This window comes from Canis lupus, chromosome 9, assembly GCF_003254725.2.
Source record: "Canis lupus dingo isolate Sandy chromosome 9, ASM325472v2, whole genome shotgun sequence".
NCBI classification, from domain to species: domain Eukaryota; kingdom Metazoa; phylum Chordata; class Mammalia; order Carnivora; family Canidae; genus Canis; species Canis lupus.
In genome coordinates, this window is record NC_064251.1 from 27,401,742 (window position 1) to 27,426,722 (window position 24,981).

Below are 24,981 nucleotides of genomic sequence, written 5' to 3' on the forward strand. Positions count from 1 at the left end.
GGTCACTATTTTTCCATTTCCCCTCTCTTTCATGGTTTCCACTACAAGTATGTTAGAGCACTTGATCCCTCTCGTAGGTCACCGGTTCTCTTACGTTTTCAGTGTGCTTTTTTTTTTTCTCTCTGTGCTTCCTTTCAGAAACATTCCGCTGATATGTCATCATATGGCTTCAAGTCTACTGACCTCGTCTGCAATGTCTAATATGCTGTTAATCCCATCTATTCAAAATATATTCAAAACACATTTAGATTGTGTATGTTTCATCTCTTCAATTTGTCAGTCTTAGGGTTGTTTCTTTGAAGTTATGTGACTCTTAAGATTTATCTGTTTTTAATTTTTAGCAAGTTAACGACAATGTGCCTAAGTATGGTTTCATTGTACTTACCTTACTTGGTTTGATTCTTATGTCAAGTATAGAGTATTTTTGGCTAGTATGTTTTTGCCAGTAATATTATTTCTACCCTATTATTTCTCTCTTTTCTTTTTTGGACTTCTGATATAAATATATGCTAGAACTTTTATTGTGTTGCATCTAACATCAGCGCTGTTTTCTGTGTTCTCCACCTTTTTGCTTCAATCTAGGTATTTTCTACTGAACTCTCTTCCAGCTCACTATTTGTTTCTTCTGCTCTATCTGATGCCTTTAGATCTGTGTAATAAATTCATAATTTTAGTTATTGTATTTTTTCCATTCTGGGATTCTGTTTGATTCTTTATTGTTCATTAATCCCAATTCTTTTATGAAACTCTACAGCTTTTTATCTATTTTGTTACACAATATAATCTTCTTTTCAAACTGTCTTAATGAAAATAGCCAAATTTGAGCATCAGAAGACCTTCCAGTCTACCTAATGTATGATCTCTGTAGTTCTGAGAAGCAAATACATAATTTAAAACAATAAGGCTTATGTCTGGTGTGTGTGTGTGTGTGTGTGTGTGTAAAGGTGACAGTGGATAGCTAAGGACTTGCTGATGGATGAATGAGAATGGGGGGATATGTGTATAAAAATGCTAATCAGTTCTGAGCAATAATGAAAAGGTTTTACTACTGATCTTTATAATTGTGAAGGTTTCAACATTTGATCTGAGCTCAGATTTGAAAAAACAACAAAGTATTTGCTTCATTTGAAGCAATCTCAAACTTATATGGTCCCAAATATAGTTAAAAAACTCTTTTCCTGACTTATCTGAGAGTAAGTTGCCACCATCTCCCAAATACTTCTGTTTCCTATGAAGAAGGACATCCTCCTGGAAAACCACAATATCACCATCAAAGTCAGGAAATTAACACTTGAACATTACTACCATCTAACCCACACCTCTCATTCACATTTCACCAGTGATCCCAGTAATGTCCTTGTAGTAAAAAGATCCAGTACAGAATCACATGGTACACTTGGTTTTCAAATATCTTTAGCCTCCTTCAATATGAAATGGAGTTTCAGTCTATTCTCGACTTTGATGACATTCTTGTAGATTATAGGCCAATTATTTTGTAGATAGTCTCAACTTGGATTTGTCCAATGTTTCCTCAAGATTAAAGTTGAGCATATCATGTAGGAATGTCACAGAAGTGATACCATGTCCCTCTCATTGCATCCTATTGAGTAGTACATGATTGTTATTTGTCCTATTACCATGATGTTCACTTTGACTACTTGATTAAGTTGGTGTCTGCCAGCCTTCTCTACTGTAAAATTACCCTTTTCCCTTTCAATTGATAAATATTTTGCAGGAAAGCACTTTGGGAATATGTAAATATCCCATTCTTCAACAGAATTTCCATGTACTCATTTATTTATATCAGTATGGAGTCATAGATCCTATTTTATTCAAAATATTAGAATCTATTAATATCATTAATTATTTTGATACTCAAAAGAACCAGATCTAGCCAGTGGAAGTCCTTTCCAGCTGGCTTCCATATTCTTTTGACATGTCTCCATCATTCTTTGAGTACTTATTTTTAGAAGGGCTTTATTGAGTATAATTCACATACCATACAATTCACCCATTTAAAGTGTACAATTCAGTGGTTTTTAGTGCATTCACAGATCTGTGCTGCCATCACCACAGTCAATTTTAGAACAGTTTCATTGTCTCAAAAGTAAACCTTGTAATCTTTAGCTAGCATCCTTGTATCCTCCTGTCCCCACTTTAGCCCTAGGCAACCACTAATCTACTTTCTGCTCTATACATCTCCCTATTCTGAATGGAATCATATAATATGCGGTGTTTTATAATTGGCTTTTTTCACTTAGCATAATATTGTCAAAGCTCATCCCAGATGTAACATGTATAATTATTTCAGTCCTCTTTATGGCTGAATAATACTCCATTGTACGGATATACCATGCTTTGTTTTCATCAGCTGATGGGCATTTGAGTCATTTCCATCTTTTGAGTTTTGTGAACAATGTTGCTATAAACATTCCCGCACAAGTCTTTGTGTGGACATGTGTTTTTATTTCTCTTGGGTATGCTTAGAAATGGAATTACGAGGTCATATGGTAACTCTATTTAATCATTTTCGAGTACTTCTTTATTTTCTGGCACAAGATGATTCAGGCTTGTCTTGTACTTTCCCTGCCCCAGCCCTGTAATCAGCCATTTCCTGCAAGGAGTCCTGGTTTCTTCTGGTGGACAACGGTATTTAGAAATCAAGACTTTAGCATAGCATAACCTATAGAGTTGTCGAATCACTGCGTTATACACCTGAAACTAATGTTAACTTCGTCAACTACACTTCAATTTATAAAAAAGAAAGAAATCAAGACTTGGGTGCTAGCTATGCTCACTGTTATTAAGACGCCACTGCTTCCAAACACTCTCAGTGGGTTAAGCTAGGAAACATATGCATGTATATACGTAAATGCACATGCATTGACACACACGATATAAACACCTGTATACACACTTACATCAACATTTATTTCTATATCTATTTATTCTGAAAATCACGAGTTCTCACCAATACCTCTAATCCCAACCCAACACTGTAGGGGGGTCATTCTAGTTTTCTTCCTTCCCATATTTGTAACATCCTTTGACAACATTGAGAAACATGACTCATTCCCTCAACATATTCACTTACTGGTGAACCAATGGCCCATTGTGACTGCTCCCTATGCAGACGTCTCTTCAGCGTTCCTGGGCTCCAACATTCTGCCTCAGGCCACCACCACAACCTCTTCCCCTACATGGACATGCTTTTCACACCTCAACAGGCTCTGACCTCCCATACACTTTGGATGCCCTGCCCCCACCCCCTTTTCAAGCATGCCCTCATCCCCTGTGGACTCCATTTCCTGGTGCTTGGCCACTACCTTGGTCAAATGACCCTTGACCCGCTCAGGGTCCAACCCATCTCCCTCACCAAGCTGGCCCCCACGTGAATATCTTCCTTATCTTGTTTGGGCTTTGATATTTCACACCAGGTTGCCTTCCTCTTTGGATGCCCTCCTTTTTCTAAACTTTTTTTTTTTAATTTTTATTTATTTATGATAGTCACAGAGAGAGAGAGAGAGAAGCAGAGACATAGGCAGAGGGAGAAGCAGGCTCCATGCACCGGGAGCCCGACGTGGGATTCGATCCCGGGTCTCCAGGATCGCGCCCTGGGTCAAAGGCAGGCGCCAAACCGCTGCGCCACCCAGGGATCCCTGGATGCCCTCCTCTTTCTGCTTGAGCTCTGAAATTTGGGTGAGGCCATCTGTTTGTATGATTGAGCTTTGACTCTCTTCTTTCTTTCTCTTCACCTTCCCTCCACCCCCGCCACTGTCTGCCCTGCTCTGGCTGTCCCCCCAAGCAGAGAAGCCCTCCTTACTTCACTTGAGCTCCAAAACCTTTGCTGGACCATGACATTCCCCACCTCTCACCCCCAAGAACATCTACCTTGCTTGGCCTATCTTAAACCTTCTGGACTGAACTGTTCTTAAAGGAAAGGGAACCAAAGGGAAGAGGAAAAGAAAGAGGAGGGCAAGAAGAAGGAGGAGGAGGAAAAGGAGGAGGAGAAAGACCCCTGCCTGACAAGTGTTTATTGTAAGGTGGATGTTGCATGTGACAGGTTGTAGAGGCTCCGGTTGATGTCATCTTCTTCCACAGAGAACTTCAGTTCCTTCTGCAGACTGAGTCCCTTCCAGGGTCCCAAGGGTAAGCCAGATTGGAGCAGGTTGAGGCATGAGCTCACTGGCCACTGAGACAGCCCTTATAAGAAGTGTGCTGGGAGGGAAGGAGGACCAGGAAGGCGATGTGGGGCCTCAGGAGCGCAGCGTGGTGAGAGACACTAGCCTGTGTCTGTGGGTGGACAGAAAGGAGGCCTGTCCAGTGGGAGATGTGGGCAGCACCCGGAGAGCCAGGGAGGGAAGCTGGGGCAGGAGTGTGGGGCCCTGAGCCTGGGGAGGCAGGCTTTGGCCAGGAGAGGGTACCACCTCATAGGGTGAGGAGAGGAAACGCTCAGGCCTGCCAGGTCTACCGGCCTTTGGCGGGGACACTGCACTCATCTCTGTTCATCTCTGTGCGGCTGCTACTTCCTGCAGTAGCTGAGGTGAGCTCACTGCAGAGAAGGGTAGCCCAGGGTGGGGGAAGGAGGGAGAGAGAGCTGGATGCATGGGGTGGGTGGGCGACTCAGTGAGGGGGTGTCATTGAAGGAGGGAAGCTTGGTGGCAGGAAGGAGCACAAGGAAGGGAAGGACTTGGAGGAGGTTATTAATTGGAAGGGGGCTTGAGGTCTCATCTCTGTCTAGACCGCGAGCACCTGAGAGGGGTAGCTGTCCCTTCCCCTCTGATAATGGTCCCAGCACAGAACCTTAGAGTGGGAAGTGGCAAGGTGGCTACTTTTCTCAGGCTTTTCCAAGGCTGGGGGAGGGGAGAAGCCAGAGTGTGAGCCCTTGGCTTTCTGCCTCAAGGCGGGTGTGGGGAAGTGAGGGTCCCTCCCCCGGGCTCCCCTCCAGTCCCCTCCTCTCCCCAGTTAGGCCTGTGACCCCTGGATTCCTGGAGTAAGCCAATGTCCTGGATGAGGGTAGGGGGGGAGGAAGTAGAGGTAGGGAAGGGGCTGGGGGCTTTCTCTCCCCTTCCCTTCACACCCTATGGGTCAGGCAGGGGGACCAGCAGCCCCAGGCTGGATTTGTTTCCCATTTTGCTCTTGGCTCTTGTGGTGGAAAAATCGAAGCTCTCCCCCTGGTACAGCAGAGGCGGAGAGAAGGCTAGAGAGCGTGGCTGGGAGGCAGTCCTGGCGGGGAAGTTGAGGGGCAGGCGGGGCCTGGCTGGGAGAGACTGCCCGCCCCCTACCCCCCCCCCCCCCCCCCCCCCCCCCCCCCCCCCCCGTCCCCTCTGCTTCTACGTGGCTCTCTAGGCCCAGGCTTAGGTCCTGCAGGGCTGAGGCAAAGGGGGCGGGGCCTGGGAGGAGGCCAACGCTGGCTGGGGTTCAGCCTCAGGCTTATAGCACCCATCCCCAAGCTTATCTCCTAAACAGCCTCCAAATTGTCACTTAAAGTCCCCTTGATGTCTTAGAAGGAACCACTGAGAAGCTGCAACAAGAGGGAGCTGAGTCAGGCCGGGCTGGGGCTTTTTCCTAATGGGAAGGCAAGCTGTGTGCTCAGAGGGTCTCCCAGGCAGTCACTGGGCATTTCTGGACACCTGAAGGCACAGGAAGACTTTCTGTCCATTATCCATGTCACCTTCATGACCATCTCAAGCAGCATAAGCATCCTCATTTTACAGGAGGGTAAATCGAGGCTCTAGGAAGTCAAGGTTTGCAGAGCCTCTAAGTGGCAGAGTCAGGATTTGAAACCAGTTATGTCTGGCTCATTGGATGGTGTTCTTTCCCCAGCACTGGAAACACTGGAAAACCTTCCTCCCTCCCTTCCTCCCCAGGAAAACCTAGAGTCCCCCGAACAGCTCTTAGTGGGCTGTCCCACTGGGGAGAGAACCTGCGGGAAGCCACAAGGTGCTTTGGGCCATGCCCCTGCCCCCGCATGGCCCTGCCATCTCTCCCACGGACCCCAGCACCTTATGTGGCAGAGAGGAGCCTGGGGAGATCTCCCACCCTCTTCTTGTGGAGTTAGCACCACCCCCACTCCATTTTTCCAGCCACCCCAGTCCCTCACCCAGGCCCCCTCTCCAGCCTGGTGGAAAGAGGAGCCCAGAGAGGAGCCCAACCACTTTCCCTCTGGAATCTGCTGCCTCGGCTTTCGGATGGAGAAACCATCTGGAGTGTATTACGGGCGGTAGAGAAAGCCGAGAGCAGGAAAATGTGAGTTGGCCCCCGAGGCTCCCGTCTACAGGAAGAAGGGGCTCAGGGCTCTTCAAAGGATGGGCCAGCAGCTGCCCCCACTTCCCCAGTCCTTGGACGGGGCAGATAAGAGATGTGCTGGGGAGCAGACAGCCTATGGGAGACAGCACCCAGGCCTCTGGACACCACCGAGGAGCCCTGTTTGAACCTGCTTATCTTACCTACTCTCCCATTTCACAGATGAAACTGAGGTCCAGAGAGGGATAGTAACTTCCCCAGGATCACACAGCAAGTCATGAGGAACAAGATGGGAGTGAGAGCCCTTGCACATATATGTGTACCTATCAACGGACTGGATGTCCCCCGAGTTGGGGGGAGGGCAAAAGTTGAAACACGGGGGCAGGCTAGAGGCTGGATGATTTTTCTCTCCCTCAGCCTCAGATGAGTGAAGCAAGGGGTCTTCCCTCTTTCTGGGTGAGGAATATCCTCCACTCTTTCTGTATCTCTACTCATTGCCTCCCAATCCCACTCTGGCCCCTCTTGCTGCCCTGCCCCCTGCCTGGTTCCGGGGATCCCCTGAGTGCCCAGGTGAGAGGGTGAGGGCCCTTTAGGCTCTTCCTCTGGGCCCGGGAAGCCCCTCCCCTGCGCGGGCCCCAGCTCCAGACGTGGCAGGGCCAGCAGGAGTGAGGTTTCTCTGCTCCCTCCCAAGTGCTGCGCTGGCGGCTCCCGAAATAAAAATCAAATGTGGGCTTGGCAGAGGGACGGGGTGGGAGAGCAGCCGGCAGCGAGTGGCGGCAGCGCTGGGCTTCATTCTTTCCATTGTAACTTCACCTCCTAACCTCTGGCATTTTAATTATTCTCCTACCCGCTTGCTTCTGCACAGGCCAGAGGGTGAGCTCACCCTTTCCTCTAGCCTGTGAGGGGACGGCGGCTGCCTGGACCCCCAACCCCCAGCCTGCTCCCAGGAAGCTGGGGGGGGGGGCAGGTGGGGGGGGGCACAGGCCTAGATGCTCCCTTCTGCTTCTGCAGTCCCTGGTCCCCAGACACCCAGCCTGGCACCTAAGGTTCCATGTGTGAATCACTAGGTCTTCACACCCACGGCTCCACTAAATGGTGGCCACGGTCTTCAGCCAATGCCTTCCCGGCCCACCGCCCATTCTGTGGACGCCGCAGCCGTGCCCAGTGTGTGTGGAGCAGGGCCTAGGACCTGGGCCGGGGCTCCCAGTCTGCGCTTTTGCCAAACCCACGAAGAGGGCAAGAACAGCTCAGCCCTGATCATTTGCCTCATCTCCCCAGAGTGTCCATTTTCCCCCCCAATGGTAAGTGATTTAAAGCATTATTTTCGTATTAAAACATACAAGGACACAGTATGAGATAGGAAGTAAAATGGCCTATGAACTTTTTTGTAATTCTCGGAGAAGATCTCCACTTGGGACTGTCCACAGTCCCCTGTGCCTGGCCATGAAGCATGAGACACTGGACATATCTGTGTGTGGCCAGTTTGTTCCGCCTCTGGGCTGCTGCTGGAGATGCTGGTGGGTGAGGGTGGGCAGCCTTGGCCCATCCGGGAGCCAGAGGCCTATAGCTGGAGGCCTCTGCTGCTTCTTGTTCCTCCTGAGGAGGTCAGGTGCCACAGGCCCATGGCAGCCTCACCTTGGACCCCAGGGCCAGCACCCTAACCAAGGCCTCCTGCTTGCCCCCAGGTCCTGGGAGCTCTCCCACTCCACTGCCTCACTGCCCAGCCCTGGAGGGGTCTTCTGCCTTCTTCCTTCTTGCCCTGTCAGTCTCCCTGGGATGAATGTTCTACCAATAAGCAGTTCCTGGGCACCTATCCTGGCTGTGCCAGGCCTCGCTGTGGGCAGTTACAGTCTCTGGCCCAGCAGAGCCTCCAGAAGCAAGGAGTGAAGTGCAATGCAATGCACTCAACACAGGGAGTGCCGAGTGTCTCGTGGTGGGGGAGCTCCAGGCCAGGGCAGCCCCTGGGCGGGAACTCCGGAGAGGAAACTCCTGACCCAAGCTCAGGGAGCAGAGCATCAGGAAAGACTTCCCAGATGAAGTGCTGCTGGGGAAGAGTCCTGAGGGAGAGTGTGGCTGGTCTCGGGAGCAGCCCCTGCAAAGGCCCAGCATGAGAGAGAACCCAGCATGGAAGGTGCTGGAAGGTGCCCATGTAGAGGCTGGTGGAGAGGGAGGAAAGCTGTGGGGTACCGGGGGAGATGCAGGAGTACTCAGGGTGGTGGTGAGGGGCGGTACAATGGCAAGATGATCAAATGCATGTTCTAGGAAGATTTCAGGATGACCCATGGAGGACTGACTGGAAAGTGATCAGAATGGTGGTGGGGTGGCCCCTAGGAGGCTGCCACAGAGGTCCAGGTAGGAGGTGACAGTGGCCAGGCCAGAAGCAGCAGAGTGGAAAGAGGAGCCAGATGGACCGAGATTTAGGAGGCCGGAAGTCACAGGACTCTGCAACAGATGGGCAGAGGGATAAGGGCTGGTTCCTGGCTTTCTGGCTTGAACATCTGGCTGGGTGGTTTGCTGCGGAGCATGGTGACTTTCATACACCTGCACGCCATCCAAGGGGAGCTGCTCACCGGGTGGCTGGAGGTGGGAAGGGCCCCTGGAGAGAGCGCAGAGGGAAGAGGCCAGGCCCAAAGCCAAGGGAAGACAGAGTAGACACAGCCTTCTCAGGAGCTGGAGAAGGAGCAGCCGGAGAGGGAGACAGGAAACCAGGAGAGGAAGGGGCTGCCAAAGCCCCCGAAGGAGGTCTTCTTTTTTTTTTTTTCGAAGGAGGTCTTCTTAAAAGCCAAGATGTCAACTGCCACACAGATGAAGCAGGCTGAGGCCCGAGAAGGGACACGTGGTCTAGGGACCAAGAAGCCTTTGCCTTTTTCTGACCCTCTGTCATGCCTTCTCCCTGACCCAGCCTCCCTGACTCTCTGTTCCTGGTTCCCCTCCGTCCTCTCCATCCCCAGCCTCCCCCACTCTTCAATGCCCCTCATTCTTCCCTGGGCCCTGTTCCACCTCATTCCTTCTCTCTCTCCCAAAGGCTCAACATCTTTCTAAGAGGAACTCCATGCCACCCCTACCCCACTTGGGTCCTGGCTGCTGTCCCTGGTTCCTGAAATCACCTACTCCTCCACCAACAATGACATACACCATCACGTACACCTGTCACCAGAGAATCACCCAGAATCAGAAGCTGGGGCAGAGAGGAACATACACGCCTCCTCTGGCCTCCTGGGTGGCTCACAGTCTCCTAGATTAAACCCTAGTGGGGTGCCAGGCTCCAGGCCAGCTCTAGGCCAGCCTGGTCTAAAGGAGGGGGACTTCTGGCCAAAAGGAGGGGACTCTGGCCTAAAGGAAAGGGCTCTGCCTGGGATCTGAAAGGACTAGCAGGATTTGGTCAAGTGGCCACGGCAGCCAAAGGAACCATAGGAGGAGGGGAGGGTGAGAAAAGGTGTGCATGTGGAAAGGAGACCACATTTGCACGGCAGCCCCTAGCTCAGGGTGGCTGCTGACCCCCAAGAGGGGGCAATAGACTGCAAGGTGTTAGAGCCAGAGCATAGAGGTGTGGGGTGCTGAGGGAGAAGACCCCCGACTGTGTCCACCGCTGCCTCCTGACCTGGGGCTTTCTGACCTGGCGCTGTTTCCTTACAAATTCCCTCCAAATTCCTTTGTTCATTTGGGAAATATTTATTGTGCTTCTCTGTGCTAGGCAAGTGCTAAAGACACTGTGAGGGACAGAATAAAGTCTCTATGGCCCCACAGCCTAAGTTCCAGGAAGAGACATAAACAAATAAAGACTAAAAATGAAGATCATGATAGGGGTTGCGAAGAAAGTAATGACTGGCCACTGTCTGACATTAGAGCCTGTGACCGAGGGCTCCCTGTGGGTAGAGCCTGTGTCTCCTCCATCAGACTGGGAGCTCTGCGCCTCTGTGGAAGGGCAGAGAATGAAGCATCCTGGAGCAAGACCTGAGCTGCTCAGAGAGCTCCCAGGAACAGCCGCTTGCTTAGCCCCGAGAGGCTTTCCCGGCGGGGTCCCCTCTTGCAGTGCCCACAGGCCGACTGCTGTGTCCACCACAGCCACCACCACTTCCTTCAGCAGCCACTGCTTTGGTGCCTGGTGGCTAGAGGAGGGCTGGCACCCATGGGCCCGAGCCCCCGGCTAGCAGGTGTAAGGGGGTCCAGGGAGGGCTCCACAGAGGGACCCAGGGTCCAGGGGTGGCGGCAGTCTTGGAAAGGAACGCCCCTCTTCGCAGATAAGCCAGAGGGGGAGGGCTTCTCTTCCCCCTCCGACAACCCCGCCCCATTAAGCCCTTAAATTAACCTCTAGCCCCACCCAAGCTGGAGAGAGTGCCCCAAAATAAATCGTAAATTACATGCTGCCTGGGGGCAACCACAACTCTCCTTCTTCCCTCTCCAGCAAGCAGACCCACCCTGCCCACTGCTGGGGGGCCTCCCCCCAAAATGGCTATTTATACAGCTCCCCTCTTTGCTGTCTGGCCCTGTTGTCCTTGGGCAGGTGAGGCCCAAGCAGGCTGCACAGCTCTCCTAGGAGGCCGAAGTGGGTGGGGGAGGCTGTGGGACCCTCTAGGGCCTGACCGGTGTGTGGGGATATCATTTATAGCTCCTGGCAGGATACTTTGGAGGTGCTGTTCACAATCACACCCAGACAGTGGCATAAATCTGGATCCTGGACACCCTGGGCATCTGGCTCACCCAGGAATGGGGCCCAGACTGCACTCTTTCCAAGTGCAGGTTTCTCAGGAATGACAGAGAGAGAGAGAGAGAAAGGGAGGGGGGTATGCCTTCACCCCATGGTTGCCAAGTGAGTAGTTCTGAAGATGGGCACTCCCCTCCAACCTGGCAAGAGCAAGACTGCTCCAGCTCCAAGGACCCCAAGCACATGGGGGATCCTGGGGCAGGGGAGCGGACAAAGAAAGTGGGAAGCTGGACGTGGTTATTTTGAGACCACAGGCCCAGGCCAAGGACCTCCCTGGAAAAGCCACCTTGCATTCTGGGAACCTATTTCTGGACTGGGGCTGCTCCCCTCAAGGAGTACAGAAGGGAGGGAAGGGAAAAGGCAAGAAAGAAGGAACTCAGGAAGCCAGTGGGAGATCAAGAGAAACAGTGCACACACACAGGAACAGAAGGAAAGGGAAAGACCCAGAAACACTGAGGTGCTGGCACATGGAGACTGGGAGGACAGGGCGGGCCCAGGCATCACTCGGCCTACCTCGGCCTGGCACCCATGGGCCTGGGACGCCTGCCCCCTGCCCCCTGGACCCCTCTGTGCGGCTCTCCAGGAGGGAGGGTGAAGGGCCTCCAGGCTGCTCCCAGAGGGAGACTCCCCTGCCGCTCCTCCTTGCCCCAGCTCTGCCCTGTGCCCCCTCCCCACCCTCACTGCCTGGGGGTTTCGTGGGGGTTGAGGCTTCTTCTGCCTCTTTGCTGCCCTGCAGGTGGGGGCATCAGTGGGTTCAGAAGGTGGATGGAAACAAGTGCCCCTCTCATTGTGGACTCAGCCGCAGAGGGAGGGAGGGGATTGGTGCTGAAGGAGGGGGTGCAGGGGTTAAGGAATTGGGGGGAACCTGCAGCAGAGGAGCAAGCTTCCCGGCCTGAGTCCCTAGGAGCAGAGAGTGAGAGGGCCCAGGGATCAGGCGGTGGGTGCAGTACTGCTGGGTCTGGAGGACCAGGTACCCATCCAAGTTTATACCTCATGTGTGTGATTTAGGGGACAGGGCTCGCCCATGGACTGTGAAGAGAGAAAACAGGACAGCACAAGAGGAGAGGCCAGTGGGCCACCACTGAGGGGACATTTGTATTCACAAATAAAGTGGGTGACAAGAACTGTGCTGAGAGCTCTTAAAGGAGGGTAGGTGGGCCCCAGCAGGGTGGGGGGCAGGGATAGAAGATTCCACTAGTGCTGCCTGGGAGGGGTGAGACCCCTGCAGCATGGGGGGTGCTAGTCACAACAGCCCCCCCTTTTACAGGTGATGATATGTTGTCTCCCTCTTAAACTTGATTACCCGTCTGCTTACCAGGTCCCCATAACCACAAGCCTGCCCAAAAATCCTGTTTATGGGGTCTGGGGCATTGGACCTGCCATTCACCTGGAGGAGGCGACCCAAACCACAGCAGAGCCTGGAGTGGAGAAGCAGTGCCCAGCGTGGCGGGCACCGGCTCAGACACTTAGTGCCCTGTTTACCCTGGCATGGGCAGCTGGCACAGGTGGGGCTCTCCAGGGAGCGGCCAGAGGCGCAGCCAGCAGACCCACCTGGAGGCCAGAAAGGAGGCCAGGACTGCAGAGCTGGGGGAGGGGTGCAGGGAGAGCCATCCAGCATAGCTGCAAACCTGGTCCTCGCACTGCGGCACACGGGGTGCTAGTGCCCCAAAGCTCAGCAACCTCTCCTCTGTACTATAAGAGATGATCTCACCAGCCAAGCCAGGCGGGGGCCCAGGGACTGGGGAGGCTGGAGGAGGTGGAGGAAGCCCCAGGACTCTGGAGCCCTGTTCTGGTGTGCCTGGGCACCTCTGACTCCCCAGGTCCGAGGGACTGCCCCACAACACCCAAAGGCACATGGAGCTTCACTTAACCACATGCCATCACAGCCCCCCACCCCACCAATCACTACACAGATGCTGTCCCCACATTCTTTCTCCATCATACAGACCTAGAAGCCATGCCCCACAGCCCACCGCACCTGACATGCACAGGGTCTGCTAACACTTAGCTCACAAATACAGCTCATAGGTGTCAGATGCATGACACTCACTCCGATACCCCCTACCCCACATAGAACCTACACTCCTGCAGCAAGGTCACACACACACACTCTCTCTCTCTCTCTCTCTCTCTCTCTCTCTCTCTCCTCCCAGTACCCAACACCCCAAATCAGCCAAGAGAGGTCTAACATTTCAGTCCTGAGCCTCTTCCTACCTCTCTTCCCCCCATCTCCATCCTCCCTCCCACCTCCTCTACCTACCCCCTCCCCACTCACTGTACCCCACCTTCTGCCTCTGCCTCTCAGTCTCTGGGCGACTTCCTAGCTGAGTCCCTTGCCCTGGAGTCTCATTCTCGCCTCTCCCCATCTGCATACAGGTTGCACATCTGGGCAGCCACCGGCAGCTACCACTCCACCAGCTCAGTCTGGGGGCTCCAGATGAAGGGGAGCAGCAGCTGGCCTTTGTTGGAGGGGCCTCAATTCCCCCTGCCTGTCATATCCCCTCTTCCCCCCCACTCATGGACCGCCCACCCCTCCCCATTCCCGGCTGAGTCATCCCCACATCTGGAACCTCAGCACATCTGGAAGAGCTGAAGTCTGTGCAGCCCATTCCACGTGGACACCCCTCCCCCCAAACTGCATTTCACTCCCACCCCTAACAAAAGCTGGGGTCTGGCCCCTCCACCCCACCTGGCCCAGGGCCCCAATCACCTAGCGGGCGGGCAAACAGCCCAGTGCCAGTCTCTGCAACAGGACATCCATTGAGCACAGGCTCTCTCCCAGGTGGCAGTAATAACCGTGGCCACTTGGTGCCCACTGCACTGGGCAGGCAGGACAGCACTGGCTTTGGGGGAGGCCAGCCCCAGGCTGGGGGAGGCAGGCGAGCCAGGCAGTGAGGAGGCAGTGGTTTGGCCCAGCAGGCAGAGGGAGTTTATCCTGGCGCCGGGCCCTGAAGCCAAACATCCTTCACTAACCTCGCAGACACATCAAAGCTGGCCAGGAAGGGGCCCTTCGGTAGAGGAAACCTGCAGTCTTGGCGGCCTGACAGCCTGGCTCGGGGCATAGGACCACCCTGTCCCACTCAGCAGCCCAGGCTCAGGCCCTGGAGCTGCAGGCAGGTCACTTCTCCCGCCTTCAGCCTCCCCCAGTGCTGCGGACAGGGCGATTGCCCTGGTGAGGGTGGCACGGCTGGCACCGGGACTGAGCTCCGGCCCCTAGGACCAGGCTCCCTCCCAAACCTGACCCTTCCCACCCTGTGGGCAGGAGAGGCGGAAGGGCTCACTTGTTGCCCAGCCTGGAGGAGGGCATGCTCACTTGCAGGGGAATTGACTTCAGGCCCCAGGCCCTTTGTTCTGGAAAGGACCTCTCTCCATGGAGGAGGCTGGATGGAGGGGGCAGGGGGCTTCGCCGTTGGGAGAAGAAGGAAAAGAGCAGCCCAAGTGGAGTGGGAAGACAAGAACTGGGCTGCAAGCCACGGGGCCTCTCTCCAGGGACATCAGGGGCTGGAGCCAGGAAGAGGGGCTGGGAGGCGCTAACAAGGGAGGGAGGAGGTGCTAACAGGGCCACTGTGGTGAGGGGGATCCTGCAGGCCGCCCCTAATGGCTGGCCTGGCTCCCCTAACGGCAAGGCGGAGGGGGGGCATCACATCAGCGGGGGAGGTGTGTGCACACGTGTGCACATGGGTGCATGCACACCACTGGGGCCGAGTCTGTCCTGGGCCGGGGCCAGATGATGTGGCTGCTTAGAGGAGCTACGGTTTGGTTTGCAGAAGAATGTGGTCTCTGCCCACCTCACTTCCCCCCCCTTCTGTTCGCCTTCATGCTTTGCCTGACCCCCAAGTTCTTAAGACGTGATCGGCTTCAGGGATGTCTCAGACTGTCTTCTCTGCACTTTAGTCTGAGCCCCCAGGCCCAGGAGAGGCCCTCTGGTTGGTCGCTGATGAGCCCAGATCAGCGCCCAGCCTTAGGAGGGGCTCCTTTTTCCCCTATTTGCCGCAGGAACTTCCAGCTTCTTTGGGACTGGGAAGTTCTTCTGAAGTCCGAGGACGACGACAATCCCTGGTAACATCTGGATGTGCCACAAAGGCACCAACCAGCGGGGTGCAGGAGATCCCTCTTTCAAGGGGCCAACTAGGGCAGAGCTAGAAAAGGGGAGATACTAGGGGATTCCCAACCCCTTTATTTCCTCTCTGGCTACAGGGTTCTCTCTCAAACAGCACAAGGCTGGGGGTGGGAGTGAGGCTGCAGAGAAGGGGAGGGCAGAGAGGGGACTAGGGCTGGGGGGGTCTCACTTGGGGCCCAGACAGCCACAGCTTGCTAGCTCAACCTTCCCACCCCAACTTTCCACCCCACATCTTGGAGGTTTTCTCTCTCTCCACCCCTGGCCGTGCCCCGGAAACCTACACTTTGGAAGGATAATGGCTCCCAAATGCGGTTTTTGTCTCTGCTAAGCCTCTGGGAAGGTGAGTGTTGGTTGAGCTCCTCCAGCCGCTCATTAGGATAATAAGCTCCCTGAACCGTTAATTGTCAGGTGGCACGCCTCCCTCCACCCTCCTGGCCCGCAGGTTGGTGGCTCTGACTTGGGATCAACTCATGAAGTCACCTCCCCACTCCATGCCTGCCCATCACCCCAAGAATGAGTGAGGTGGACTTTAGTTTCCAAAGGAATGCCGGGAAGAAGGCTCAGACCCTGGTCCCATGGCCAAGAATTCCTGTTGGCAATCCAACTTGCATCTTGCCTCCTCCTGGAAGGTGGACAGTGAACCAAGCATTCCTTGCAGCTCGCCCTGTAGGAGCTGCTCGATCCCTAGGGAGCCGTCTTACTCACTTAGAGGGTATGTGTACACTAGAGGGGGGCGGGAAGCAGAAGAGATGGATTGCCCAGAACACCCAGCTGGTGGAGATAAGAAGCCCAGTCAGCCTGGGCGGACAACCCCCACCCCCCAAGATGAGTGCCCCCCACCAAGGGTTTTGGGAATTCATTCCCTATCCCCTTAGAGAAATCTGGCCCCTGATCCTGGGAGGCCCCCAACCAGTTTCATTTCAGTGACAACAGAGCCAGTGTTTACTTGGAACAAAGCGTCATGGGGAAATGAAAGATGAATCAGAACTGGGCCAGCCCCCACAGCCTGGTGGGAACATTAGAACATGTATACACATCTTCTAGGGAGAATGGCCAAGGGCCAGCAGAGAGGCCCAGAGAAAAGGCCGGGGTGTGAAGATCCTGGAAGGCTTTCTGGAGGAGCTGGTATTTGAGCTGAGCCTTGAAGAATGTGTAAGACTTTCTTAGGTTTTGGGGAGGGGTCTGGGGACAGGTGTTCTAGGTAGGGGGAAACTGTCCACACAGAGGGAAGAAGGGAAAGAGGGGAGCAGAAGGGGTCTGCTGTGTGGCTGGAGAACATGTGGGCCGGACACAGAGAGCATATTACAAAGCAGGTGGGGAGCCACAGTGTGTAAAGACAGTGACAGTGGAGACGCCTGTGACAAGCACAGTCCATAGTCCCCCCTGGACTCTCAGCCTGAGGGAGAGGTGGGCACCACAAAAAGGCCAACGCAGGCAGTGCTCAGTTGGCGGTGGGGGAGCAAACCAGGAAGAGAGAGAATCACTCAAATCTCTGGTCCCAGCACCACTGCTACAACCTGTCCCCTCTGGCTCTCTAGGAAGAGTGGTCAATACCAGGTCACTCTCCGAGTTAGGTCATGGGCCCTGCCCTCTCTCACCTGGCCCTTGGGTGGGACCCAGATTCACTTAGTGGACAGCAGAGGGGGCTGGATTTCAGAACCCCCCCCACCACCACCCAGAGAGGGTTCTCAGAGGGAAGCAAGGCCCTCATTCCTTGGCATCTCTGCCTCTACATGAAATGGAGAAAAGGAGCTTTGGGCGCCTTTCCTCTGCCAGGATTTAAATGCTTATTGCTTGTTATGATTCAGCTAACATTTATTTACGTCACGGTATGCCAACACTGAGCAGTTTATGTCATCCTCACGATGACCCCCTGCGACAAAGGAGGTACTGTTTATCCACCCCCACAGAGAGGCCAGAGAGGCAAAGAGGAGGTTCATCTCTTGACTAAGGTCACACAGCACACGGCAGTAAGTGGCACCCGTACCAACACAACACAAGACCGTCTGTCCCTCCCTGCAGGCAGAGCTAGGCTAGAGCAGAACATCGTTCTGCATTCTGTGGACTTTGAAAAGAAAGATCCTGGCCCAACGCCCTAAGTTATTATGGGAATTGGTGTCCGCTGCAGTCCAGGGGGGCCACTAAGAGGAAAAGAGCTCAGCCTGGCTCTTCCCCCTCACCCAGGCCAGGGCAAGACCTCCCACCTCACTCCGGCTCCTGTGAGTTCCTTCCTCCATTGCAGCAGCTCCCCGGCAGCTCCCTCCTCCCAGGCTGCTTCGGAGTGTGGGGTCTCCAGACCTGCATGGTTCTGGTCCTGACTCAGCCCCAATGTCCCGTGTCACTTGGCCTTCCCAACCCTCTGGGCTCCGGTTGGCTTCTCTGAGAAGGGAGCAAGTGGACCAGCTGACCTCCAAGACCCTTGCAGCTGGGCCCTTGCAGGACACAGACAATCAGCTCGTTCTTCGGTGAATGGGCCGGGGAGGCAGCGAGCAAGTATGAAGACATTTGGACTTTGCTGCTTTTGGGAAACCCCAGATGGAATTTGGCGTGGAATCTAGAGCGACCCACTGACTGCCTGCCGCCTCCGGCCTCCCTGCGCCTGTGTTCCTGCACGCCTAAGCACACACGTGCATGCATACGGCCACTTCCCTCCCGTGGCCAGACGAAGGGGCCAACAGAAGATGGTGTCCCCGTGCAGGACCCTCCTGCCTCCAACAAGAAAGGGCCCTGTCTCCTCAGCCTGGGGCCCCACTGTGCCCCTACCCCAGCCTTCCACGTCCACCCCTCAAACTCCTCCATCCCGTTCTCTGTTCTGCCATTTCATTCCCCAAGATACCCTCTTCCCCTAAACACACCCATCTTTCCTAAAGGCATACCTTGGCGGGACTCCAGGTCTAGGCAGAGTGGCAGGGGGTCCAGGGCTTGGGTGTAGGAGGAACACGGCAGGGGCAAGAGGGAAGCCCAAGTTAGCAAGAACCTCACTAAGGAGCAGTGGTGTGGGTATTGCTGGGAGAAGGCTCCAGCACTCTCTAGATTAGCCCCCCCTTGGTAGAGGGGCTACCTGGGGCCAGAGCCAACTTTGTGAGCTGCCCCTGCCCATGACCTTCTCCAGGCTCAAAGTCACCAGGAACTGGAAATAGAGGCCATTGTGTGGGGCCAGACCCCAATTTCACTTGGATTAGGAGACTGGAAGATTCGGTCCTTAAGAGCAGAGCAAAAAGGGCCAACAGATAATGAGAAACAGAGACAGGGAAAGAGGGGCCCAGAGAGACCCGGGGAGTTGGTGAGAAACACAGTCAGGGAGACACAGGACCAAATCAGACACAAAGGAAATAGAAACACACGCACAGAGAAACAGACTCCCAGGGAGACAGTGATTCACAACCAGAGATGGGAAAAGGAGCAAACACGCAGACGTGGAGAGGAGCGTCGGAGGCAGCGCCGGGAACAAACAGGAGGATGGACCGGGAGGGATGGCGAGGGACCAGGAGAGGTTAGAAGGCAGAGATGAGGACAGACATAAAGAGCAAGCGGGGAGAGAAAATGAAGCGGCAGCCAGAGGAGGAAGTTCCGTGCGTCCCTACTAAGCTGGGGATCTTTTTCGGGGGCAAAGTCAGATCTGAGGCGCGGCAGGAGACGCCTAACAGGCTGGTTGCTGAGCCTCCCCGGGAGCCCTCCGCGTCTCCCCGGGGCCGGAGCAGCACCCACCCAGCATCTCCCCTTCGCCCCCTCCCCGGGGGTCCGGCCTCCATCTCTCCAGCTCCGGCGCGGGGCCCCCGCGTCTCCTCCGCGTGCGGGCATCTGGCTGTCGCCCGGCGCCTCTGCCCCCCGGAGACGGCCTCCCACCCCGCCCACCAGCCTGCTCCCCCAGGGCGGGCGCTCGCGGGGCCCCGGCCCCAGGTCCCGGCCGCGCGGCGCTGGGCTCCGCGGGAATCCGGCGTTGGGCGATGCTGCCACCTGGCGGCCGGACCCGGGAAGCGCGGCGCGCCCGGAGGGCTGGGGCGCGGCCGCCGAGGGTCGGAATCCGGCCCTCCCAGCCGGGACCGCCTCCGCGGGGTCTTTCCAGGAATCCGGATGGGCCGGCTCGGCCGCGCCCCTGTTCCCCCGGCTTCCGCTTCGCCCCGGGGGCCGACCCCGGGGGCCCATCCCCGAGTCCTGGGCCATAATTTCCCCTGGAGTCAAATAGAGGAAGTGCACTAGCACATCCCCCCGGCGGTGCGGGGGACCCCGGGGGGACACAAACGTACTAGTGCTGTGGCCCTGAAATCTACCAGGCCGCCTGTCCCTCTGTTCTTGGCCGAAAATAAAGGGGACACATCCCCCGCCACGCGCCCTACAGTGCCGTCTATCCACCCCCGGGCCTCCGCCTTCCTCTCCGCAAACTCTGCCCCCCGCGAGCGCAGATGGGAAGGGCTTGCAGCGGCAGCTCGCCCTGCCCGCATCCTTTCCCCCAGCGCCCCCACCCCGACCCCCGGCCGGCGCAGCGCCGCCTCCCCCAACCCCGGGGCCACGGAGGGGTGGAGGAGCGACGACTGGCAACGAGTAGCTCTAGAACTGATCGCACTTTTTTTTTTTTTTTTAACCAGCTAATCTCTTCTACCTCCCCGTTCCGGAGACCCAGGTCTCCTCTCCCCCCGCCCCTCCCCTCCCGCGCCCTCCCTGCCCCAAGTCCGGCCCTTCGCGGGTGCATAAGCTCCGCCCCCATCCCGAGGCGGGGCCCCATAGGTGGAGAGACGTGGGAGAGGTCGCGGCCCCGCCTCTCCCCTCCTCCCCCTACACACGGAAGCTCGGTGGCCCCCATGCCAGGATGTCCGACACCTGGGTCCCCGGCCTCCTACCCACCTTGCTGCTTGGCCTGCTGACGGGCCCCCAACAGGTGAGCGCTTGGGAAGTGAAGCTGTAGAACTTTCGGGGCCCTACCCCTGTGGGGTCAGGGGCCTACTCCTGGAGCCCGGTCACCACCTTCCATTGTCAGGGTTTCCTCGTGACCCGTGTGCACTTAGCGACTTCCTTTCTCTTTTTGCCGGCGAGGTGGAGGTGGCGGCAGCGGAGGGAGGTCCCGAGGAGGCCTGGGTTCCTATCGCCTGTGGGGGACCGTGTGGAGGAACCTGGCCCCCGCCCACCACCCTCTGACACCTAGTGCTCCACTGTGAGCGGGACTTTGACCTTCCTATTAGTCTGGGCTCGTCCTTCCCGCTTCTTCCCGCGGCGTCAGGACAGGGACTAGGGGGGGCCGAGGTCTGGACGCCTGGCCAGCCTGTCTCCCTAATTCTGTTCCTCCAGTGCTGGGTGACCTTGGGGGAAGCTCTGGCCCTCTCTGGGACTGTGTCTCTCTGCTTGTCCCTTAGGGGAGAGAAGGCTCCTTCCACGCCTTCTAGGAGTGGGCGTAGGATTCCGGCCTGTGCAGAATTTGATCTGGCTGCCTGACCCAGTGCAGGGCTGACCTCTGAAATCAGTGATTCTGAGCGGGAGGTAGGGTTTATGCACCCCCTCATTCCTCCATTCCTCTGTTAAACTCTGAATTGTTGGGCGAGTCCTGTCCAGTCCTGGGATGGGAGATTATCCTGGCAACTGACATGAGTCTAGTCTAGCCTAGAACAGTCTAGAATTTTTCACTTCTGGTAAGAATGCCAGCGACGTCCCAGGCCCCCTCCCCAGAACAGGGCCCCATCACACAACTGTGCTCACTCCCCAGCCTCTGCCCCTGGAGCCCGGGTGCTCCTTCCCAGCCGGGAGGCAAGCCGTTTGTGCCAGCACTCAGCTGAGCATCCTCTTGATTTCTCCCAGCAACGTCAGGGGCCAGGTGCTTATAATGTCCCCACTGCACGGGTCAGTAAGCTGAGGTTCTCCACGACCACACAGCCGCTCAATAAAACTCAGGCTCAACCACCTCGGACAAGACCACCCCCAGGTTAAAGGGGGGTAAGAGAACCTCTCCAAACAGCAACTCAGGATTCACTTATTTTACCTGTTCATTGTCCGTAGCTGGGGGCCAGGAGAGCGGGGAGAGGCGGGGTCTGGAATCTGAAGGGGGAAGAGGGTGCCTGAGTGTCTGGACACCTTGGTCTGCCCCCAATTCTGCATTAGCCCCTATGTGTGAAGTTCCCCCTCTCTCTGGGCCGGCCTTCCTGCTCTAGTCCCTGGGGTGCCAAGGTTTGTGGGAGGGAGGCTTCCAGGTGGAGCTGAGCCCAGAGATGGAGAATCAGCCCAAGTGTTAGTGGCTAGCATCAGTTTTCTTGGCTTTACTGTCGTTAGCAATTGAAAGGTGATTGAATTATTTCAAGTAAAGGTATGAAGACGCGGTATCTTGCCAGAGTCGGCATCTTACCCTTATGCTGCGGTTGTTTGTCACCTGGGGGTTGGAGGGGAGTGACAGATAACTTCCCATTCCCTCCTGTGTTCCCACCCCTGCATTCCCTGCCCCCCCACACCCACCCCACAGTCTGGGAGCAGCCAGGAGGAAGTGAAACCAGGTAATCAGCGACTGCTCTTTCATTCATTCTGCCAATATTGTGGTGGTTGGATTTTTCACCAGTGATGACAGGCAAAAATCCCTGTCCTTCTGGAGTTTACATTCTTCTGATGAGACAAACAGTTAACAAGATAAAGGGAAACATATAGGATATTAGCTGCAGGTAGGAGCTCTGCAGAAAACTTAAGGAGGGGGAGGGGCAAGGAATGCTTTGGGGGACTAGACGTAATTTTAAATAAGATGGACAGAGAGGGAGGTGTGGGAGCCAGCCTCACAGATACCTGGGCTAAGCATGTTTCAAGGAGGGTTTATACACATCGTTGCTAATCCGGTTAAATTCTGGACCAATACCCTGGATGCCCAACAGAACTGGTGCAGAAAAGGGAGGGAGGGATGGTGAAGCTGGGTCCCGCAGAGGAGGGTCTGGGTGGCTTCAAAGAGCAAGGAACACGCCCCCACACACACCCCTAGGGAAGTGAAAGATGAATGGGGTTCGGCTGACCATGCAGGCAGGAGGAAGAGGGCCTGCCCTTGCATGCGGGTGTAAAACAACTAGGCATGTTCAGGGAACTGCTACCAACTGTGTGTGCAAGGGGTACAGGGGGCAGACACTTGTGGCTGGGGGTCCAGGCACCAGGGAGACACTGAAGGGGGAGCTTCCAGCATGGTTTTAGGTGATCAGATTTGCTGGATAGGAACTTGCCTTCAGTGTGGGGAGTGATTGGAGTGAGCAGGAGGAGAGGTGCTGGTGCTCTGGACTGTAGAGGAGGCATGGAAAGGAGATAGACTGAAGGGGTGATCAGAGGCACGTGCTTCCAAATCTGGGGGTGAGCAGGTGTGGTGCAGGGGTGTGGTGTGGAGAGAAAGGAGAGCTGGGGGCACCCGTGTCAGCTGGGGCTCCACTCACAGACCTTCAGTGATATGAAGAAGCAGGCTGGGGGAGGATGTTGATCCATTGGGGACCCGCTGCAGGCTCTCAGGCACCTGGCGGCATGTGCTGCGTAGAGATGCCACCCCTCGGTTTATGACCGCTCCCCCTAATGTCCACCTCTTTTCTTCCACAGGCTGCAGCCAAATGTGGGCTCTTCTTGTAAGTCTGGGATTTGGGCTAGAACTTCCAGTCTGGGGAGGAGACACCCCAAATCCTGCCCTGTCTGCCTTCATGGGAAGGGGGCCAGAAAGGCACCTCATCCATCACATTCCCCCCACTTCCTGCCCTTCTCCTCCTGCCAAGCAGGGCAGAGTTGCACTTGTGGGCGTGTCTGGAGTCTAATCTCCACCCCTCTTTCCATCTTCTAGGTCTCAGGCTGTCTCTCCTCCAGGAGTACCCGCCCCCAGGGGATGGGGCAGGCAAACTGTGCCAACCTTAATATATAAATGCCCAAAGGCCTGAGCGAATGAGGAGGGACTGAGGGGGGCGGCCCCTGAGCAGGTGAATGTTTCCATCAAATCAGCCCTGGATGTTCCAGGAACACCGTTTCCTTCCCACCTTTTACTCCATGGGCACCAGCAAGGGCTCCTCGAGTTCGCTTCAGGACAGCCCCCACTGCCGGGGACTGTGGGCAGGAGGGCCCTGTCCCTCTCCTTAGAGGGCTCTTGCAGGCACTGCAACATGCCATCCCCACACCTGCCCAGTGAGGTCAACAGGACATTCATCCCACCCGTTTTATAGATAAGGAACGTAAGACCCAGAAAGAAGTATGACTTGGCACAAGTAGTGAAGTGAGCCTGGAATCCAGATCCTGGGTCTTAGACCCAGCTTTGCCCACAGAGCCCAAGGAGGACTTCTCCTTCCCACCCTGCTGGGGCATGGCTTGTGCCCCGAGTGTATGAGTGAGTTGTGTGGAGGCTGGGATCTTTTTGCCACCTTGGTACCAACAGCCTTTCTTTGCCTCCCTCCAGCACCTGCCCCAAAGGATTCAAATGCTGCGGTGACAGCTGCTGTCAAGAATATGAGCTCTTTTCCAGTCCTCTGAGGTGAGCCCAGGGCCAGGGCATAGTGGTTGGGTTGCCTGGACCTCCTGCCCAAGGGGTGGTGCAGGTTGGTGGGGGAAGGGACAGGGACAGCCCAGAGACTCAGGGAGATGTTGGTGGTTCCTTACCCCAGGATTTTTGTCATCACCTTCCTCATCATCATACCCCTTTTGTGCATCTGCTGCGTGGCTAAGCGGTTCTGTCGCAACTGTGGAGACCAGGAGCAGGACCCCCCAGTGGATCGTGAGGAGCCCCCGGATCCGCCCTCCATTGCCCCCCCAGAGAGGGTCAGGACGTCCACCTTTGAGCCCCCACCCCCCTACAGCGAGGTGAGTGTCTCTGTCCCATTCCTTGCTCTGTTCCTCAGCTGGCCATACCTCCCTATTGTCCAGATTTTTAGAGCAACCAGTGACAGCGAGGCCCTCCTTCCACCAGGCCTCCGGACCTAGAGAGGGCTCTGCAGCCACCGTCGCGTCACCCCCTCCCTGGGAAGGATGCACAGCCAGCACTTGGGTGGTGATGGCTGGTGCCTGGCCCTGAGAAGACTCTGTGTCCCCTCTTTTACCTGCAGATCATTCTGAAGCCTGTTCTGCCCCCCATGGAGCCACCCCCTCCCTACAGCTTCATGCCTGAGGAGCACCCTGGGGTGCCCAGGGGCATCGACAACCCAGCCTTCTGAGCCACCGCCCTCCTGGAACTGCAGTATCAGCCCCTCCTCTGCAGTACCTCCTGGATTAAGCCAAAGACTCCTGGGACCCCTGTGACACCCCCACCCCTCCTGCCATGTCTCTGCTGTTCTTGATTTTAACTTATTGTTTTTCCCGTCCTCTTCCACCTCAGCTGCCTCTCTTGTCCCAGATGCTGGCCTGGAGTGTCAGCCTCCCCTCAGCCCCCATCTCATGCTAGAGGCTGCCAGGAGGAAGATATCGACACTTGAGGTGCCTTGAGGTGCCCACCGGTAGGGTGGGCTACTCTGAGGAGTGGAGAGAACCCTGTTTCCGAGGGGTATACAAATCTCGAGATCTTGTAGAGGGCACTCCTGTTCCTGGGAGATTGCACTGCATGGGCTCTTCGCCACCTCCAGGTCTACTTGAATAGAGAAGACCCTGTTGTACCCTACCCCCCAAATGTGTACTCACTAAATTTTACCTGGTTGTCACTGGGAGTCCGCCTCTGGCTGTGTAATTGGGGAGTGAGCCTAGGCACTGCTGGAGGACTGGCAGGGAGGAGGTCACTGCACCCCAAATCCTACCATTGATGTGTTACTGATGAGCCTGGGTGGACAGTACATCTGTGAACCACCCTCTGGGAGAGGATCTTTGCAGATGCTTTGACCCAGACCCAGGTCATGGTGCTAAAGAGCCTGGACAGGGAGCTGGGGATCCCCTGGGAGCGACTGTTCTGTTCTTCACCATCCTATCCTCCTACTGCTCTGCCCGGTGGAGCTCAGCTCCCTGCCATCCT

The 24,981-nt window shown here is 55.6% G+C and overlaps 1 protein-coding gene and 2 non-coding genes across 3 annotated transcripts; all 3 read left to right on the forward strand.

Moving 5' to 3' along the window:
* Window positions 1–797: 797 nt before the first annotated feature.
* On the forward strand, window positions 798–876 carry LOC112655684 (small nucleolar RNA U2-19). Its single transcript, XR_003133822.1, has one exon. It is a non-coding gene; the product is annotated as a small nucleolar RNA U2-19 (small nucleolar RNA).
* Window positions 877–1,023: 147 nt separating this feature from the next.
* LOC112655683 (small nucleolar RNA U2-30) lies at window positions 1,024–1,093 on the forward strand. The gene has a single exon (XR_003133821.1). It is a non-coding gene; the product is annotated as a small nucleolar RNA U2-30 (small nucleolar RNA).
* Window positions 1,094–19,787: 18,694 nt separating this feature from the next.
* TMEM92 (transmembrane protein 92) lies at window positions 19,788–24,676 on the forward strand. Its single transcript, XM_025440420.3, has 5 exons — window positions 19,788–19,947; window positions 22,608–22,633; window positions 23,446–23,520; window positions 23,651–23,846; window positions 24,089–24,676. Exons 1-5 carry the CDS (start codon window positions 19,879–19,881, stop codon window positions 24,194–24,196), a joined length of 474 nt encoding a protein of 157 aa, XP_025296205.1. The 5' UTR covers window positions 19,788–19,878; the 3' UTR covers window positions 24,197–24,676.
* The last annotated feature ends 305 nt before the right edge of the window (window positions 24,677–24,981 follow it).

Bases quoted from the DNA above. Each gene is read 5' to 3' on its own strand.
- TMEM92 (XM_025440420.3), top strand. From the start codon at position 19,879: ATGTCCGACACCTGGGTCCCCGGCCTCCTACCCACCTTGCTGCTTGGC. The intron at 19,948-22,607 runs GTGAGCGCTTGG...TTTCTTCCACAG, and splicing joins TGCTGACGGGCCCCCAACAG to GCTGCAGCCAAATGTGGGCT. The intron at 23,847-24,088 runs GTGAGTGTCTCT...TTTTACCTGCAG, and splicing joins CCCCACCCCCCTACAGCGAG to ATCATTCTGAAGCCTGTTCT.